At 39.9% G+C, this 20,470-nt stretch overlaps 1 protein-coding gene across 2 annotated transcripts in view; it reads left to right on the top strand.

The window, feature by feature from the left end:
* The first annotated feature begins 1,482 nt into the window (after positions 1–1,482).
* flnca (filamin C, gamma a (actin binding protein 280)) overlaps positions 1,483–20,470 on the top strand; it is a 34,616-nt gene continuing 15,628 nt past the window's right edge. The window contains exons 1-23 of one of the 2 annotated variants that reach the window (XM_022683935.2): positions 1,483–2,296; positions 6,442–6,690; positions 9,506–9,603; positions 10,538–10,688; positions 10,846–10,964; positions 11,341–11,418; positions 11,656–11,818; positions 12,471–12,671; positions 12,760–12,846; positions 13,960–14,097; positions 14,450–14,576; positions 14,691–14,827; positions 14,972–15,165; positions 15,618–15,731; positions 15,824–15,967; positions 16,104–16,227; positions 16,345–16,505; positions 16,853–16,943; positions 17,041–17,210; positions 17,310–17,427; positions 17,791–18,053; positions 19,102–19,699; positions 19,812–19,985. In XM_022683935.2, the coding sequence (XP_022539656.2) occupies positions 1,921–2,296; positions 6,442–6,690; positions 9,506–9,603; positions 10,538–10,688; positions 10,846–10,964; positions 11,341–11,418; positions 11,656–11,818; positions 12,471–12,671; positions 12,760–12,846; positions 13,960–14,097; positions 14,450–14,576; positions 14,691–14,827; positions 14,972–15,165; positions 15,618–15,731; positions 15,824–15,967; positions 16,104–16,227; positions 16,345–16,505; positions 16,853–16,943; positions 17,041–17,210; positions 17,310–17,427; positions 17,791–18,053; positions 19,102–19,699; positions 19,812–19,985 (4,075 nt within the window). In that variant the 5' untranslated portion in view covers positions 1,483–1,920. The remainder of the gene's footprint in view (positions 2,297–6,441; positions 6,691–9,505; positions 9,604–10,537; positions 10,689–10,845; positions 10,965–11,340; positions 11,419–11,655; positions 11,819–12,470; positions 12,672–12,759; positions 12,847–13,959; positions 14,098–14,449; positions 14,577–14,690; positions 14,828–14,971; positions 15,166–15,617; positions 15,732–15,823; positions 15,968–16,103; positions 16,228–16,344; positions 16,506–16,852; positions 16,944–17,040; positions 17,211–17,309; positions 17,428–17,790; positions 18,054–19,101; positions 19,700–19,811; positions 19,986–20,470) is intronic. The other variant, XM_007241088.4, reaches the window with a different exon arrangement.

The raw sequence follows: 20,470 nt of genomic DNA, 5'->3' as shown, positions 1-20,470 counted from the left end.
ATGGAAGTAAATATAGAACTGAATTATATTTGGGCTACACCCGTTATCCCTCAGCCTATTCATGTCCTCATGAATACATAAAGGTATATGAATGGTCTCCTGGAAAACTATTCTGTTAAAGCTAAAGTTTTTTTCTTTTCTTTTTTTATCAGTTAGTGTTAAACCTCTCAGCTTCAGCAGATCTTTCTCACTAGGTTTGTAAACTGTAAGCAGGATCATTCTTTTATTCACCAATCATCACCTCATCTTCTAATTTCTACTGTTGATTTTGGTGTTTCATTTTTTGGTGGTCTATGTTCATTTATCAGCAAGTTAATAAAGAAGAAATCTGCGGTAAAATTAATTTGGGGTGTAGTAAAACATGATAATAAGTAAAAACTTTTGTCAAATAGCTCACAATCTCCAATCACCCCTAGCTTTTCGGAAAAACAGAACCTTTAGTTGATGCTCCCAACAGGCTTACAATGCTACTTAGGGTATAGCGTTACCCATGCAAAGAAATCACCATATTTACACTGTCAACAAGCTCAACACTTCACTGTTAGAGTTCCAGGAGCCTTGACATTTAAAACGAGGCACTGAGAACAAATAGGTAGAATAGGGAAACAGATTGCTAAATGAATGTATTGGAATTGCATGAATTATAGAGCTGTTCCACTATCCTTCCTATTCATTTTTGCTGATCAGTTGGCAGGACTGTACACTGATTAGATGATCATTACTGAGTGATAAAGGCTCCTGTTGATATTAAACTGTAAGAAGTTATTAACAGTTCTTTGCTGAACACTAATGTAGAGGTAGAACACTGATTGTTGGAGAACCCACAGTAAAATCAGAAACCAGCAACATCTGAGCTTTAACAGTCTTTAGGTCAATTCTTATAGTTAAATGTCACTGTGGGTCAGAGTCTGGAAAGCAACAGTGTTGACCTGTTTTTTGTGTTAAAATTGATTATTAATTATAATATTAGATTAGATTAGGACTAATGACTAATTATACTAATCCTGAACTGTATCCATACTTTAGTCATGTTCTAGATAACAGTGAATCATAAATGTCAGAAACCCCAGAATTAGAGATTACTGAACACCTCCATAAGTGTGTGATGATTTAGCCATGCAGTTTTATAGTGCTCAGTGTGTATTAAGTTCCATTAATTTGAAGCTATGTTCTGGTTGTAGTTCCAACTAAAAAGCTAAAGTAAAAACACAGTATTGTCTTATCTTGTGAAATTTAAACAGATTCTTTTTTGTAGCAGTTAAGAAATGTAAGTTGTTTAAAAGCTTAAGATTTGATTATTGGAGCGATCCTCAGAGTTGTACGTCACTTTCTTTTTTAGAGACACTTGTTTCAGTCTGATGATCTCATACTACTCCCCCTATCTATTTCAAACAGAAATAAAGTTCATTGTCATTCAGCTGCTCCGGCCAATAGCAGCTCCTCATGTGCTTCTGACCAATCCTGCATGAGTGTGTTCATCTCTCCTGTGTGGAGCATGACAGCGGCATTCCTGCAGCCTGACGGGGGAAGGGGGTGCCAGCACTTATAACCCGACAGTTTATAAGCGAGCACAGCTCAACTGCCCCTATTCCCACAGAGAGAGAGAGAGAGCGACTGATCTCCAAACTGAGGCTGTACAGCACAACTCCATTAAGAAGGGCCGACTACTTTTGACAAGAGACTGCCAATTAAAAACGAGGACCGGCTGGCTTGTAAACCATAAATCGGATTATTTCATTCATCACTGTCCTGACAGAAGTGTCCCTTTAACAAGTAGGTTTGAAAATCTTTCTGTTTTTTTAACCTCATCAAAGTTCTGGCCTGTTGGAGCAGCTCGCACCATCCTGCCGAACCGCACAGCAACAAAATCTCACCTCCAGCCCAACTGAGCTATAAAAGCCTCCAGCACCCAAAGAAAGGATGATGAGCCACAAAACCTCGCTGGACGACCAGCTGCCCCAGTACCACCAGGCCACCGATCTGGGGGAGGAAGAAGACGACGAGATGCCTGCAACAGAAAAAGAGCTGGCTGAGGATGCGCCCTGGAAGAAGATCCAGCAGAACACCTTCACCAGGTGGTGCAATGAGCACCTGAAGTGCATCAACAAAAATGTCACAGACCTACAGAGGGACCTGGGTGATGGCCTTAAGCTCATAGCCCTGCTGGAGGTGCTCAGCCAGAAAAAGATGTACAGGAAGCACCATGTCAGACCCAACTTCAGACAGATGAAACTGGAAAATGTCTCTGTGGCTTTGGAGTTTCTCGACAGGGAGAGAATCAAACTGGTGTCAATAGGTGAGTGAGCTTTTACATGTTTACAGTCAAACAGTCACAGAGCTTTAGTGGTAAAACTATGTAGAGGTAATGTAAAAGTAAGACATATCCTCCACAGAGACAAACGTCTGCACCTTTTAATACACAACTACTGTTTATTTATTTATTATTGGAAAACAGTACATCATAATGTGGAATGTACTAAAAAAAGGTGGTCATTTCCCAATATGTTATTTTTTTGGAATAAATAGCATATGTAAAAATGTTTTCTGTAGAAGTATGGCCAAACTTTCGCATATGACCATACATTAAAGGCTGTGCCACACTGATTAAGCAGTCCTAAACAAGCAACAGCTTCCTCTGTTTAGGAATGGGGTTAATCTACTGGGCATTTCTTCTAGGAGTAATCTTTCTTTTACAATAACATTATGTGTACAGGCTCTTCCAACTCTGAAAGATATTTACTCCTATGCCTCATTTTCAAAAATAGTTTCTATGACAGGTTCTTTAGGAAACAGAATGTTTTTTAAATATTCTTTATATTAAAAGTGTGACAGAGCAAGCAAAGATATGCCAGATGAATTAGACTGAATCGAATAGAACTTTCTAGGGACCCCCATCAATGACACACAGGGTTAAATTAAAAAACAACCTAGGTAGATTGTGTAGAATATGGATCAGTATACTTTGGTCTTTGTGAAGAACTGGACAACCCAAAAGGGGTGGGGTGTGCAGTAGGGGTGTGCCATATCATATCATACTCAATAATATCGCCAAAATTGTTTAAATAGTGAACAATATTATACCCTGCCATATCGTGCCATATCACCCACCCCCAATAATCACATCAGGGTACTACTTTTTAGCTGTTTTTAGCAAAAGAAAAAAATCACAATATTCTCATATTATATATAATGATTATATATCTACTAGAGACAGATTATATCTGTCCAGTATAATTAATTTTGCTTTAGTCCTGGATATATGGAGATATTTGCAGTGCATTATTAGTATTATGACATTCTGGATCATTGACATCTGTTACAAATCTGATAAAATACTTATTTTTAATATCTCAGTTAGGGGTGTGCTATATCATATCATATGCATTAATAAAAAATAATGTTCATTTTTATGCAGCAGTGTATTCTTAAATTTTATTTTTTAATTCAGTGTTTTGTCATATCGCCAAGAGTATCATTACTGCAATATTGTGATATAATTTTAGGGCCATATCATCCACCCCTAGTGCACAGTAGGTGTGGCCAGATGTAATGTTTGTGGTGGCTTAAACAAAACATTGTACACACTAAGATGACAGGTAGGTTTTGGGGAACTCAGGGGCAGGCTAATTCAGTTGTCCTCATGGGTCCTTACTGTAAGCAGACCTGCTATAGAACCTTTATCTCTCTCTCTCTCTTGCTCTCTCTCTCTCTCTCTCTCATACACACACACACACACACACTGCCAGACAAGTATCCATCTCGTTTTCTCAATGGTATGGAGTGTGTTCCAGTGCCCTGCATGACTCCATGTTTTAGTATGATGGAAAATAGCCACACCACTCAACAGCTGGTGTGTTGGATAGCATTGGGGGGATATGATAGCTCTTTCTAGAAGTACCCTTACTTGTCACTGCCAGATAAAACTAAAAGAAAACGAAACACAATGTAAAAGTGTGTAATATTTCTCCTTAGAAGAAAATTTGAATCAAATTATGAACTCACTACCACACAAAAAAAGTATTACTGACCCAGACTCGTGTAAACATAAAAGTGCTCTATGTATAAAGGAACTTGAGAAGAAGTGTGAAATGTTAAGCTTTACACCTGAAGTTGAAGAACAAAATTTTCACAATTTTGCAAGTATTTTAAGTAGTTAAGCAGTCCTAAAATATAGTACAGAAAGACTGAAAGTAAAAGTACAGTACTGTGTTGTGTAGTTATTATAGAAAGCAATAAAGGTCTTAGAGTGAAAGGCAGAACGGGAGCAGCAAGGTCTCCTAATAAGATCAGCTTGGTCTCTTAGTTCACACAATGATGAGCAGCTTAATCAAACCCGCTGACAGTGCAGACCATCTACTGCTCTGACAGGGATAATTTGGGTTTGGAAATACTAACGAATAATAATATATTTAATAATTTATTAATATCTATTAATATAATAATAATAATAATAATAATATTGTACATAAGTATTGTTAATAGAAAAGGATCATCTGGAGAGGATTAACATGAACCAGATGGAAAATGCCTAATGCCAGGCCAGGGTTTAAACTGTGGAACAGTTGAGGTGTGTTTTTGGAATGATGATACTCCATCAGGTAGATTTAGGATTTAGGATAAGTTGGGAAATTCTAGTAGAAAGCCTGTCTAGGTAGTCAAGACAGTTACTCATATTAGTTATTCATAAGCAGGGTAAACGTTTTTAAAATCTTTGATTATGGAAGAAAAAAAATATCCAGGTGTCCCAATACTTTTGTCCAGTCTAGTGTATTTAAGTAGTATTTCAAACATTTTTTCATGCTTGTCACCAGATTGGTATAGTGTCAGAGTGTCACCGTGACCTGTAACATTGAGCAGATAAACACACTCTGTTGATTGGCGCATGCCAATTATTAGCGGGTGAGTCATGAGTAGTAAAATATCCACTTGCTCAAACACTCAGCAGATGCTTAAAATAGCGGGGCAGTGTGTGTGTGTGTGTGTGTGTCCGTGTGAAGGTTAGACACTTGTAGCATAATTGTGTGTGGAAGGGCCAGGAGGTCAGGAATGTGTTTAGTTCCTGCAGGAGGGGCAAGTGTGTGTAACCGACCCTTTTCCGTCATTTAGGACAGATGGTTTCCCTGCTCGCTAATGCTGTCATAGCCAGACATACACACACACACACACACACACACACACACCACTGTGTTAATTCATTAGCATGTTTTACTTTTAGACAAGCTGGGATAAATATTTTGGAAAACCACAGTAACAAAATGCCTCTGGGTCTTCATGGTTGTGTTTATCTGGCTTAACGCAGGCCTAGCCCTCATGTACTACAGATAAATATCATATAGGCTTTCTGATATAATAACATATCCTTTACAAAGCTATAGGAAGATACAGGAAATCAGGACTAAGTTTGTCAGTGATGTTCCTCAGAGACAGGCAGAGAAATTCCGAGTGTGACTGCTTCTTTGGGAGTGTGTGTGAAGGGTGTGGTGTGTATGAGTAGCACCACCACACGCGTTTTGAGCAGGTCCTAGCCCATACAGGTCACCATTAGAGACTGATTTAGCAGGAAATAATTAGCTGTTGATGGATTTAATAAGTAAAAGGAGGTTGTGAGCTAATAACTATCATTTTATCCATATACAGAACACTGAAAGCCTTGATAAGCTCACCTATGAGGCATTCTGTTGCCTCTAATAATTAAATAAACTTCTAAAGTAATATGCTTTAAAAGAAGTTCTAAACAAGTTAAATGTTTTTTGTGTTTTTTTAGAATATCAAAAACAGGAAAAGACTTGACCACCTTACACCAAACAGCTCTAGCAAGACATGATTGAACTCTGACATTGTACAGTGATATTTAATATCTTATTTAAGTCTTAAATCGTTTAATCTTAGTGAAGGTGAACAAATGACTTGGTTTATTTCATTAATTGACAATAACTACCTGCCAAAGCTGGAAGTATAGGACTGTAGTAATGCTGGTGTGAACTAAGCAATCTGGCATACAACATTTAGCACAAACAGTTAATCACTACAGAAAATATAACTATATAACCAAGAGATGGTAGTCTGGGAATGACAACACACTGACAGTAAGCAACAGAAGAGGACACATCCAATATGCTGAAAAGTTTTATCAGGTACCAGTGAGCAGGGTTGCACCGCCCAAACATAAGGCACAGCCAGGTCACCATATTTAATTGAACAATTCAATCTCTCAATCAGTAAAAAAAAAATAATTTGATTATTTAATCTTTTACAGTGTAAAATACACAGTAAGTTTCCTGTTTTCAAGATACACAAAATATAAAACTGCAGAATGATAAATTATTGCACATATAATCTATTAGTTCATCCTGACTTTTCTTGTTTTCATTCTCTTCAGGCCTTCTGTTAGTAGAACCATTTTAGCACTGACAGTTCCTCTGCTCTTCCTCTGCTTTACAGACAGTAAAGCCATTGTGGATGGAAACCTGAAGCTCATTCTGGGTATGATCTGGACGCTCATCTTGCACTATTCCATCTCCATGCCCATGTGGGACGATGATGATGACGAAGAGAAGAAGAAACTCACTCCTAAGCAGCGTCTGCTTGGCTGGATCCAGAACAAAGTCCCCCAGCTGCCCATCAACAACTTCAACCGTGACTGGAGGGACGGCAAGGCACTGGGAGCGCTGGTGGATAACTGTGCTCCAGGTGTGTATCACTGCAGAACCACCAGAGGGTTCTTAAAGAGGCTATTAGAACTTTAATGTTGCACTGATTTTGTCAGAACAAAACTATGATGATGTGTAAGGGTGTTATGAGTCACTTGCATTCGAGTTACACTGATTTAAATGTTATTTATTTTCACTGTATGAACTAATGTTTGAGTATACTTCATCTAATGAATCCATTTAGCTACATTTAGTTGCGCTCCTTGCTGAGACAAATGTGCAAATGTACATAAACAGCTTGTCTTGTCCCTACAGAGAATTACTGCCAATATGCCAGTGTTCTTCAATCCTGTTCCTGGCACCAACATACCCAGCACACCTTAGAGAATTGACTGCTTTAACAAACCCACTGCAACTTTTCATTTATGGCTCTTCTTAATGAGCAATGAGTCACATTTTGTAGCAGTGATCCTATTGGCATCATTCTTAATGCCAGGCATGGACTGCAGGGTCATGAAGTCCCCTAGTATTGAGCTGTGGAGCAGTGGAACTGTGTTCTTTGGAATGATATTGCTCCATCCAGTATTTTTGGTATGAGCTGGGGAGTTGGTAATCGACCATCAATATATGCAGGTTGTTTGCAGTTTAGCTTTAAGGCTAATAGTTTGGACTTAGTCTTTGGCTCTGATTTTGATTCAGATTCATACCTATCCCCCAGCAGAGGCCTGATTGCGGGAGATTCTTACTATTCCCACTCCATGACCAGCAATGCGGGCAGTTCCTCAGGCCCAGCAGTGCCGTCCTGCTGGAGGTCCTGGTGAAGCTCTCTGGGCTATTTATGCCTTCAGGCTGTCACACAGACCTCCCTGACAGTTGGACAGTTGGCTCACACTAAGCCACGCTTTCAGCAGACCCGAGTCCCTGAGCAAAGCTTTTTATAACCAAACCATTTAGTATCCAAATTAGGTGCAGACCCTCTCCTCAACCATACAGACATATATTTAATGACCTTATGATAAAGGTTTAAAACTACAAGGTCACTGGATATGTTCATGCTGCACTTGTGTGATGATTTAGGCTTGCAGTTTGCACCATGTTAGTTGCTGAAGTAAAAGCTTGCATTACCTATCTTTTTACATTAGCTACATTAGCCTCATGCATGTGGTGACCATGGCAGGAAAAAATCCCTCAGAGCAGGAGGAAGAAACCATGAGAGGAACAGAGACTCAAAAGGGGATTACACAACAAATAACACAACAGGAGTAATGGTCAAAACTAAATTTATTAAGAAAGCAAGACATGATTTGTGAAGATGTCACTGAGTTCAGACTCTGGAGGGAGTTAAACTGGTGTAAAGTTCATTTGTGATAAGCAGTCCCATCAACAATCACACAGCATCCAGCTGTCAAAGAAGCATCAGGACAGAACAACAGGAATAAGGCATCTCAGAACATGGGTGAGAGAGAAGACGTACAAAAATATAGGGGTTAAGGAGTGTATTCTGGGTTTTAGTTGGTCTAAGATGGTCTTTGATGGTCAAGGTGGTTAAAAAGTTGCTCATCTAGGCTAAAATATACCATGTACTGAAAAAAAGTTTTGGCAGTGCCTGCCTCTGCTGGCTGAACTTGTTGACCAGCTTGATCTTGCTGGTTACATCGTTCTCTGGTCAACTAGAATGATCAAGTTTAGTTCTGATGGTTAACTATTTTGGTCAGGTTGATCATTCCTGAGCTGGCCATGCTGGATTTTTCAGCAGAGTATCTACAGTCTGGTGGCTGATGTACAAAGTGGTTAAAACAGCGAGCAGCAATGAAAATCAAAAACATATAAGGAACCAAAAAACAAAGAAAACGCTAAATATGAGCGACTACATTTTGGCTTTATTTGTTTTTTGAAGTTACCACTCTTACCATTCTGAATGGCCCTGTTGTCTCTAGCTTTGTCGTTCCCTCTGTTAGGGGGTTGAGGTGGTGTGTGTGTGTGTGTGTGTGTGTGTTTACTGCAGTTGTGTTTGACATGAAGCAGCTCTTGTAGAACAGCTACTGCTGTGACCATACAGGGCTCTGCTTTCCTCAGCACCTCTTTACCCTCACAGCAGATTGTTCACATCTTACATCCAGCAACAGGTTTACACAAACCCGTCCTCCCTCAGACAGCCTGAGGAGTTCAGAACACTCAGGGACCTAAAAAGGATTTGTGAGAATTTAATTAACGTTGTTTCCTGAGTGGATGGCTCATTTGTCTCCCTGCTGCTTGAGAGCATTCTTGTTAATCGTGACTTTTAGCTTCATCTAGTCTGTCCGCTGGTGACGCACCACAGAGGCACTTAGAGAGGCAGCCCAAAACCTCAGGACTGAATTCCACTGCAGCAGCACCAGCTCACAGCCTTCATTTCTTGCAGCACTTGTGTGAAATGTGGGCTGTTCTCAATAAATTGAAAATGATTAAACTACATGCATTGCTATGTGTACTGGTGCGGTACAACAAAAGTGTTCTGTTTACAAATCCCAACCTTGCTTCTGGGCCCAACAGTAGCAGCTCAGTGTACATGGATTTTAACCCTGGGTTTATTAATACTTAATCTACATGTTTAAATCAATGTTATTGTTGCATAATGCAAAGAATACACTGCTATCTAGTGGGTGGGGTTAAAACAGCACTAAACTATCCCTGGTTTTACACCAATCATACATGTAAACTATTTATTAAAAATCAAACCTGTTGTCAAAAAAGTTTTTTCAATATTTTCGTACACCCATATCCACAAGCTGTGAGTTGGTAAAAATAAAATGTTATAAACAGATAAATTACAGAGAATGGGAGAGTCTGAACTGTGTGTCGCTCTGTTTTTGCAGGTTTGTGTCCAGACTGGGAAACATGGGACCCAAATCAGCCAGTGGAAAATGCGAGGGAGGCCATGCAGCAGGCAGACGACTGGCTGGGAGTACCCCAGGTACAAACATAACCACACACACACACACTAACATTGCTCTTTGACACAGTGCTGTTGACACACTGGAACATTTGTTACATTCCTAGCGTGATGGTGACTTTGTGTCACAAATTTTTGGGCAGCAGGGTGGGATTCTGTAGAGGAGAGAGAGAGAGAGTATGCATGAATCGTCTAAGATGATACAGATATGTCACAGTTTACCGTTTTTTTCCAGTTATTTAAACTGACACACAGAGGATATACCCTATTCTCAAATCTCAAACACCCCAAACACATTTTCTGCTTTACACACATTTCACAGTTGAAAAGGTCCCTTTTTAAATGCACTGAACACAATTATCTGCATAAGACACAAAAATCTGACCTGAAGTCGCGTTTTTTCATATTAAAATACTGCCAACATTATTAATAATTATAATATTAATACAATATTTTAATGCTAACTGTTGCTGGAGTTTAGGATAAATCGATACTTTATCTACATGTTTAAATTAGTAGTGTATTATTGTTATATACCTGGATGCCAGTGTATTTGCATGATGCAAAAAATACACGGCTATCTAGTCAGTGGGTTTTAAACATATCACTAAATTAACTCTGGTCCTACATCTGTCTTCACATGTGAACTAAAACAAATCTAAAAAGATCACAAGTGAGCAGCTTTTTTACAGTAACAATGGAAAACATTGCAGAGAGAGTAAGAGGATGGGTGAGAATGAGAGGAGGAAGAGTTTTGCTGGAGCTGGTAGAGAAAGTGTATATGTGTATGAGTATATATGAGGTATTTTGCAGTTTGGGTTTGTGGTTTTGTAAACTGTGTAAAACATTTTATAAAACCAGCCTAGTTTACAAAATTGTCTTTTAGCAATTGAAAAAAACAGTAATATTTCCTTTAGTGTTGATACATTAACATGTACCTGTGTCTGATCTCCAGGTGATCGCCCCAGAGGAGATCGTAGACCCTGATGTGGATGAACACTCAGTGATGACGTATCTCTCACAGTTCCCTAAAGCCAAGCTGAAGCCTGGTGCTCCGGTGAAGCCCAGACAGTTACACCCCAAAAAGGCCAAAGCCTACGGCCCTGGTGGGTTATTTTCCTAATCTAATGATGCAGTTTATTTAAATAAACATGATTAGTCAAAATGACAGTGATTAATAGGTCGTGTAAACGATGCAAATGCATACTTTCTATCTAATAAAGTTCTTGTATTAATGGTTAAACATTGTCCAAATACATGCAGGTATTGAGCCAGAGGGCAACATGGTAATGAAACCAGCTGTGTTCACGGTGGAGACGCTGGACGCTGGTCTGGGCGAGGTTATAGTGTATGTGGAGGATCCAGAGGGATACAGAGAAGAGGTGAGAGATGGTGGAGCATGCAACCTTGACAACCATGATGTTTTCTCTTCTGTCAATTACATTGTTAGTCATGTAACACAGTGTAATAATACTGTTAAACCTTTGTGACGATGTGGCTTTAAAACTGTCCATCACTTCAGTCTGTCTTTAATAGGATAGTGTTATTAAGCAAATTTGTTTAAATATGTTTATTGGGTAGTGGGGGGAATTACATTTCTGTAAAATAACTTTTAATAAATAATTTTTTTGAATAAGTAAATACATACAGGTTTTTAAAGATACTCTGTAACTGTAAATGTTTTGTCATAATTTTAAACAGTGTATGGCTCATTCCCATGAAAAAAAATTAACAATTGACTTTGTCTCAACTTATTAGGCCAAAGTTGTTCCCAACAATGATAAGAAGAGGACATACTCCGTCAGTTACGTACCCAAGGTGGCTGGACCTCATAAGGTAACCAACAGACTCATATAAAGCTAGAGTTCTCTATTATTCAGGGGCTTTAATGGAATAATCCTAACCATGTGAATGTTTTTGACATACAACAAAACGTATTCTAAAATTAGCTCTAGGAAATTATTCGGTCAAGGATGAAATGAAAAGATGAACATGAATTGATGAACTTTGTACAGCTTTGTACAGTGCATTCTTATACATTTAACCTAACTGAGTCTGTTCTCCGTGTCCCAGGTGAAGGTGCTGTTTGCTGGACAGGACATTGATAAGAGCCCTTTCTCGGTTAATGTGGCTAAGACTGTTGGTGACCCCAACAAAGTGCAGGCCAGAGGGCCTGGGCTGGAGCCCACGGGCAATGTGACTCAAAGGCCCACCTACTTTGACATCTATACTGCTGGTGAGTAAATCTGCGTACAATGTCAAAGACTAGTGCATTTAAATATGTATCATTTATTCATCCTATATCAGTTTATTAACTGGTTCACACTGAGTTTATACAATGTACTTTAGCTTACAGTACAGATGCACAATACAGGGCAGTCAGTTGCTTATATCAGTTTAATCTCATTAGTGTAGGGTAAAGAATGTAGCATATACTTTTCAAAGAGAAGACGGATGTAATGGTTAAAAAACAGTTAAAACATATTTTATAATTGAACTAATCATGAGCTGCAGTCGTTTTTTAATTTCTCTCAGAGTGTTACTGGTCTGTTTCGCTCTGCAAATTCAAACCGTCTCCTCCTCCCCAGAACTAAGCTCAGTACCATGGGTGATAGGGTTTTTTGCTCTGCCGCACCTCACTTGTGGAATGCGCTACCTGACGAGTTGAGAGCTCCTCAGTCAATAGATAGCTTTAAAAAAGGACTAAAAACATTTCTTTTTAGAAGAACTTACCATTCTTAATTAATTGGTGGTTTTATAGTGTTTTTTTACTTTGCTTTTTACTATGTAGCACTTTGAGATTTGTGTCCAAATGTAAAGTGCACTACAAATAAAATTTATTATTATTATTATTATTGTCTGAATGGCTGCCCTCTTTGTTTCTGCAGGTGCCGGAGCTGGTGATGTCAGTGTCGTCATTGTAGATCCTCAGGGGAAAAAGGACACTGTGGAGGTTATTCTAGAAAACAAGGGCGACAGCGTTTTCCGCTGCACCTACCAGCCTGTGCTGGAAGGACCTCACACCATTCATGTGTCGTTTGCTGGACAGCCCATCCCCAAAAGCCCCTTCAAAGTTCACATCTCTGAAGGTAAGCCCAGGTCCACCCTGACCCCGAGTGATCTTTTCTTCACAGTAATGATGAGAAAAAGAACTCCCTGTGCTGTTTGTTGTTGTAGCTCCTGTAAGTGCTTCTCCAGCACTGCAGATTCTCCCCCAGTCAGTGCGCACTCCGCCTGCAGGGAAACAGCCCCACAAACCTAAAGGTGCGACTCGACGGCCAGCCAACTGAGCGTGGGCCAAACTCAATGCCCTGCCCATCTCCGCCAGTCTTGACATGACTGTCTCAGCTTTCTCTGCTTGGTGCTGCTCTCGCCGTGTCACAGATCTCCGATCTAAGACCTGCTCTGTGCTTCAGCCTCTGGCCTACTTAAAGTGATAGTTTGGTCTGAAATCACTCAATTACTCAATACATGATCGGTGTCTGAAGTTTATTTAACTTTGTTGTTGGATCTAAACTTGTTTGTCCCAATGGTTGTGTAGACACAAGTAATGGAAGCTTATCACCACTCTCTGTAAACCATGTGAAGGTTTTAATTAGTCTGAATAGGCTTGATTATGTGGATTATGACATTGAAATCAGTCAATGATCAAGACGACTCAGTCATACAGTGTTGGAAACAACGTAATCACGTTGTAGATATCATACCAAAAACCTTCACATCATTTCCTTTCACTTCTTTTAAGATCCAGGGCAAAGAACAGTTTTAAACTTCAGATAGCAAACATGTTTTGGCTGATTGACGAACTTCAGGTTAAAGAAAAAAATAGTTTGGCCAAATGATCGCTTTAATTCTGCGTAGTGCATCTCTCATCAGAGAGAGAGACAGAGAGAATGAGTGAAAACAGAGTGAGTGCATGTGTGGAGTGCCAGTGGAATGGCATAGAAAGAGACATTTTGTAAGTGTTTTTTGTGGACAGAAGAGGATGACAGAAGTAGATTTGTTTTTATAAGTTTTTTTTTTTTAAATAAGCTGCATTTTGCATTTTTCAAAAGACATTTTGGATTGTTTACCTTGATTCCACATGATTTCAGCCTTACTGGTTTATCAGCGTAATGTCTTTGTACAAAATTGATTTTTTTTTGTGAGCACATTTTCCATATGGCCCAAAAGTGCAGCTGCCAGCTTGGGTTTCCTTTATGCCTTTGTTGCATCATGTTGGACATGTGCTCGGCCCGTGCCCAGCAGGTCGAGTCTTAGTTTGTTGGTCTGTTCTGTTGATGTTTTGTTGGGAAGCTTACTAACACAAGAAGCACAAGAAGCGCTGTAGTCTGTACCTTTCAAGATGTAATATTTGTGTGTTTTGTCTCCGTTCAGCCAGCAATGCGAGCGCCTGTCGGGCCACTGGGCGAGGACTGCAGCCCAAGGGCGTCCGCGTGAAGGAGGTGGCCGACTTCCGGGTCTTTACTAAAGGTGCAGGCACTGGAGAACTGAAGGTTTCGGTTAAAGGCCCAGGTGAGTCCCTGTGGTTTGCAGAAGATCCTTTACTGGATTTAAAAAGTCTGTCAAATGAAATATGTTTTTATAGAATAATAAATGAATAAATTCATTCTCAACAGAGACATACTTTAGCACATTTTAATACACAATTACTGTTTTATGGCCAAAATTAATGACCAGAAATCTAAATTTTTACCTTGTAAGTTCATGTTCTTGTTAAGCACAGTCCACTGAGGGTTGATTCTGTAAATGCAAAATTTGTGATTTTCTGCTAGTATGTAAAATAGTATGTACATAGTATATTGTACCTTTTCTTACAAAAATTTGGCCCAAATTATGATTGTGCATTGTTCTTGGACTACGTTAGGGGGAGCTGAAGTGCCAGTGAAGGTGCGTGACGTTGGTGATGGAGTGTATGAATGTGACTATCGCCCCACCGTTCCTGGAAAATACACTGTAACCATAACCTGGGGAGGTCAGGCAATTCCACGCAGGTGAGACAGAAACACACCTCACCCTCCTCACCCTGCACTGATCCCACTCCTCCTCAGGCTGTGTGTTTCTTAACAAGGTTAAAATAGCTGAGTGTGTGTGGTTCTGTTTTCCAGCCCGTTTGAGGTGGAAGTGGGTGTGCAGGCGGGGCTGCAGAAGGTGCGAGCCTGGGGTCCGGGTTTAAAGACGGGCATGGTGGGCAAGTCTGCAGACTTTGTGGTTGAGGCCATCGGCACTGAGGTTGGATCTCTCGGTGAGTAACTCCAGCCAGCCGACCAGCATAGTTTCCAAATAAGCACTAATGATCTGTGCTTCATTAAAACACATAAGTAGGATCTTCAGGATGCTGTGTGTGGTGTGGGTGGTGCTGAGTTTCAGTAATGTGTCCTCTGTGCAGGATTTTCCATTGAGGGCCCATCACAGGCTAAGATCGAGTGTGAGGATAAAGGCGATGGATCGTGTGACGTTCGCTACTGGCCCACAGAGCCTGGAGACTACGCCGTCCATGTTATCTGTGATGATGAGGATATTAAGGACAGCCCCTTCATGGCCCACATCTTGCCCGCAGCTAATGATGTCTTCCCTGAAAAGGTGTATAATGTGTATTAATGCCATTTTACTCACACACATTTCCTCTAGCCTGTGTGTAAAAGCATTTCCAATAGTTTAGGCTTTGGCTATAGGGGTATTAAGCTGCCTAGCATTGAGCTATGAAGCAGTGGAACTTCAACATCCTGATCTGATTCCATGGAGTGAACTAACCTTCTGAACATTTGCTTACATGGACCTGGGGCAGATAGCAGGCAGAGGCTGATTTTACTGAACTGTATATAGTATGAAATTGAGTGTAGTCCTTGTATATAGTACATGTTTCACAGCCAGTTTATGTACTGTATATTAAAGCACTGTCTGAAGCCATTTGCAGACTTTTTGAAAATGTGAAAGACACTTGCTTTCTGTTAGGGTGCCCAATCATCAGATTCGGTGGGTTTGTAGAGAGAGTGTGTCTTACTTACCATTGTGTAAATATGTGTCCTCTGCAGGTTCGAGCCTTTGGTCCTGGTCTGCAGCCCACTGGAGTGATTGTGAACATGCCAGCCGAGTTTACCATTGATGCACGGCAGGCAGGGAAGGGCGAACTGAAGATTTACGCTCAGGTTAGACTGAAGTTTTGTTCACTACAGATAAACTCGTCTATCTACATGCAGTTAGAAGTGGTTCTTTATTTTTGTCTTTGTGTATTCTGCAGGATGCTGAAGGATGCATTATTGACATCAAGATTACTGATAAAGGTGACGGCACCTTTGTGTGTGTCTACGTCCCGAAAAAGCCAATTAAGCACACCATCATCATCAGCTGGGGTGGAGTCAATGTACCTAACAGCCCATACAGGGTATGTGTAACAAACACCAACACATAATAACACACCCACAGCTCAACACACCATAAACACATTAATAGGCTTTACCGCACCATAAAATACCTGAACACTGAATTGTTTGTGTGTGTGTGTGTGTGTGTGTGTACAGGTTCTTGTTGGTGAGGGCTGCCACCCAGATAAAGTAAAGGTGTATGGTCCTGGAGTGGAAAAAACTGGTCTGAAATCCAGTGAGCCCACATACTTCACAGTGGACTGCGGTGAAGCTGGCCAAGGTAATGTAATGTGAATTCTTAAAATGAGCTGTATTTTGCATTGTATTTTGTGTTTGTTTTACTGAGCCGTATGCTCATATCTCCTCACCTGTTTCTTTGTGGTGGAAAATGTTGCAGGTGACATCAGCATTGGAATAAAGTGTGCAGCAGGAGTTGTGGGAACAGCTGAGGCAGACATTGATTTTGACATAATCAAAAATGACAACGACACTTTTACTGTGAAGTACACACCCCCTGCTCCGGGACGCTACACGGTCATGGTACTGTTTGCTGAAAAGGTAAACTAGCATTTTTTCTGCAGGATGATTTAAGTCAAATGAAATGTATTAAATTAACTGAACATGAACATGTTTTACAACAGTTCTTTTAGAAATCATTTAGTGCATCATCAAATCTTAAGTTTCACCACGATTAGATTCAGTTTGATTATTGTGATATTATTTAGTTCAGTTGCAGTATTATATTTAGTAGTAAGTACTAGGTTTTATAACGCATACTTTTTAAATATTTTTATAATTCTATTTAACTTGTCATTGCAACATAAATTTAAATGGCAACATGATGCATTTGTGCATTTTCACTTACAACTTCAAATCAAAAGCATGTTTCTGTTTCTCTACTGCAGGAGATTCCCAGCAGTCCATATAAAGTAAAGGTAGAACCCTCTCATGATGCTGGAAAGGTGCGAGCAGAGGGTCCAGGACTGAACAAAACAGGTGAGTGTAGCTACACTTCTAAAAAAACAGTCTACACACTGCTGAGAATCCAGTAAAGTGAAAGATGGCTTATCATTAATACAGAAATATTTTACAGGTGTACAAGTGGACACTCCAACCCATTTCACCATTTTCACCAAGGGAGCAGGCAAGGCAAAACCAGAGGTCCATTTCAGCACAGGACAGAAAGGAAACCCAGTGAAAGACTTTGAGATTATTGATAATCACGATTACTCCTACACTGTCAAATACACTGCACTTCAGCAGGTGGAGAATATTTCCTTATATTCAAAGTCATTTTGAAAGATTTGAGGGATTTTAAATAGTGGCTGTTTGCAATAATTATTTTGTTTCTTCTCTAACCAGGGTAATATGAGCATCTCAGTAACCCATGGAGGAGACCCCGTCCCTAAAAGCCCTTTCAACATCTCTGTAGCACCTCCTCTAGATCTAAGTAAAGTCAAGGTGCAAGGTCTCAATGAAAGTAAGTACCTTCTATTTGTGGATGACAGCTTTAAACGGGTCCTTCCACAGTCTCTAATCTCTCTAGTCCAATTTAAAATTAACTCTGCTTAACTCTTAACTCTATAGCTTGTATTTTATTTTATTGCAAATTGTATCTGTATGTCATAATATTGTGATAATATCATGAATCACAAAAATGTCTCCAAACACTGTGAGAATATTTTTTTACCATTTTTTATTTAACACTTCAAAGTGAAAAGTGTCTTACTTGGTTTTACTTAAAATTGTGGTTTCTGATACTCTTTGATTCAGGAAAATGTAATAAAGTTTGGAGACAGTTCGAGCTTCTGTTAATGCCGTGTCTAATGCTGTGTACTTTCAGAGGTGGAGGTGGGTAAAGACCAGGAGTTCACTGTTAACACACAGGGGGCGGGAGGCCAGGGCAATGTTGGAGTGAAGATGGTCTCACCCTCGGGCCGGCCTATTCCGTGCAAGCTGGAGCCGGACAGGGCTAAAGGGGTCACTAATGTGAAGTACATTCCCCCTGAAGAGGGTCAGTATAAGGTGGATGTCAGCTATGATGGAAACCCTGTGCCAGGAAGCCCATTCGCTGTGGAAGCTCTCATGCCTGCTGACCCATCAAAGGTAGGAGCCATGGTGTTTAAAATTTATACACCCAGAATTATAATTTTTTTTTTTTACAGTCATATGAAACATTTGCTTACACCTGTGCTAGCTTTGTTCAGATGTTCTGAGTGTAAATAAGTGAACAAATGCTCTGTATGTACAGATCTGTGTTTCTGTAGAGGATATGAATTATTTATACTCACAGCATCAACTATGTTCATATTTATTCATATTTACAATTAGTTACATAATATTGTAATTAATAGCATGTAGTTGTACAATTATTACATTCTGTTTCTGGTCTATATTGACAGTTTTTTGTTTGCATGTTTTTCTATTATATACATAATTAATATGTAATTTCAGTCAAAATTCAGCGTGATCTTTTTTAAAATGTTTTTTTTAAATGTTCTGCATTGTAGATTAATATTAAAGTCAACAAACTATAAAAAACATATGGAGTTATTTAGTAAACAAAAAGGGTTAAATGGTCAGAATTTGATTCATATTTTTGATTTTTCATTCTTCAAAGTAGCTTTGCACTTCTTGGCATTTGCGTAGTCAGCTTTATGAGTAGAGTCACCTGGAATGGCTTTCAGTTAAAAGCTGAGCCTTTTTAAGAGTTTAATTTCTTGTCTTTTAATGTGTTTGAGAGCATCAGTTGTAAAGTTGTGAAGAGGTAGCGTTGGTATACAGTGAATAGCCCTATTTGAGAAACATTCTAGTCCATATTATGGCAATAACTACTCAACTAACTTTAGAAAAAAAACGAAGTAAACCGAAATATTCTCCTCAAGTGAAGTCACAAAGACTGTCAAAAATGATGAAACTGGCTCCAGGAAAGGAAGAGCAAGAGTTACCTTTGTTGCACAGGATAAGTTTATCAGAGTTAACAGCCTGAGAAAATATAAGTTAACAGCTTCCCAGATAAATAGTTTCACATTGTATTTTGTTTTGTTTTGTTTTTGACTGACACTGTATATTTATATTATATCATAGCATCCTTTTTTTATTGGCTGGAACAACAACAGCTTTATAACCATGAACCCGCTTTTCTCTTCATCAGGTAAGAGCATATGGACCAGGACTGAAGGGAGGCATTGTGGGCAAACCAGCTCCATTCAGCATTGACACTAAAGGAGCGGGTGCAGGTGGGCTGGGCCTGACGGTGGAGGGTCCATGTGAAGCTAAGATTGAATGCCAGGACAATGGGGATGGAACATGCTCAGTTTCCTACCTGCCCACCGAAGCCGGAGACTACAACATTAACATCTTGTATGGAGAAAAACACATCCCTGGATCTCCCTTTAAAGCTGCGGTTAAACCGGCACTGGACGCGAGCCGGGTGACGGTGAGCGGTCCTGGGCTGGAGAGAGCGAAAGCCGGTGAGGTGGCCACTTTCACTGTGGACTGCAGCAGGGCTGGCGAGGCCGAGCTCACAGTGGAAATCGTGTCAGACTCTGGGGCTACGGCAGAGGTGCGAATCTATAACAACAACGACGGAACATTCTCCGTCACCTACACTCCCCAATCTGACGGCCCATACACCATCAGCATTCGCTACGGTGGCCAGATGGTCCCAAAATGCCCCATTCGCATACAGGTGGAGCCTGCAGTGGACACCAGTGGAGTTAAAGTCTATGGACCTGGAGTGGAACCCAAAGGTAGATTTCACCATATTTCAGAGACTTTAACAAACAAATTCATACAGTACAGTAAAATATAAATATTAAAATGTATTATTTAAATGCATCTTAACCTTTGATGTGACTCCAGGTGTGCTCAGGGATGTGACCACGCACTTCATTGTGGACGCTCGTGCTCAGAACAAAATGGGAGGAAATCACATCAGAGTGCGAATCATCAATCCATCAGGCTCTAACACGGACACACACATCACAGATAAGGGTGACGGCACATACAGGGTGGAGTACACTGCGTTTGAAGATGGTAAGTGGTTGAAACATTAATGGTTTAGAAACATTGTGAATGTATTGCAGAATTCTGAATTTGACTTGTTTTTAGATTGATCTGTTACTGTACCTTAAAAAACACTGTTTTTACAAGTCAAACAATAAATATGAGTTAAAACATTTAAATACACAATGTATCATTTTAAATAAATCAGTTCTGAAATCAGTGCTGCCCTGAACTAGAGGGTGAAGAAGTTGAACAGGAACCCATATCAGTTCTAACGGGCTCTGTGGTTTTTATGGCTTAGTGCTGGATCAGGAGAGAGAGGTCAGAGGTAGATGTAAGAGAACAGGTGGAGTTCATCTGGTGTTTGTAGAAGCGTCAGGAGATATAAATACAGGCTGCGACATTAGGCTGAAACTTCAGGCTCCAGGGAGAGAGATACTGATGGTGCGAGGTAAAGAGACAGATGCAGGATTTAAAATTAGAAGCAATTTGGGGAACACAGTGCTGTTAAACAC

Source organism: Astyanax mexicanus, chromosome 10 (assembly GCF_023375975.1).
Source record: "Astyanax mexicanus isolate ESR-SI-001 chromosome 10, AstMex3_surface, whole genome shotgun sequence".
Taxonomy (NCBI): domain Eukaryota; kingdom Metazoa; phylum Chordata; class Actinopteri; order Characiformes; family Acestrorhamphidae; genus Astyanax; species Astyanax mexicanus.
This window is presented reverse-complemented; position numbering and strand designations above follow the sequence as displayed.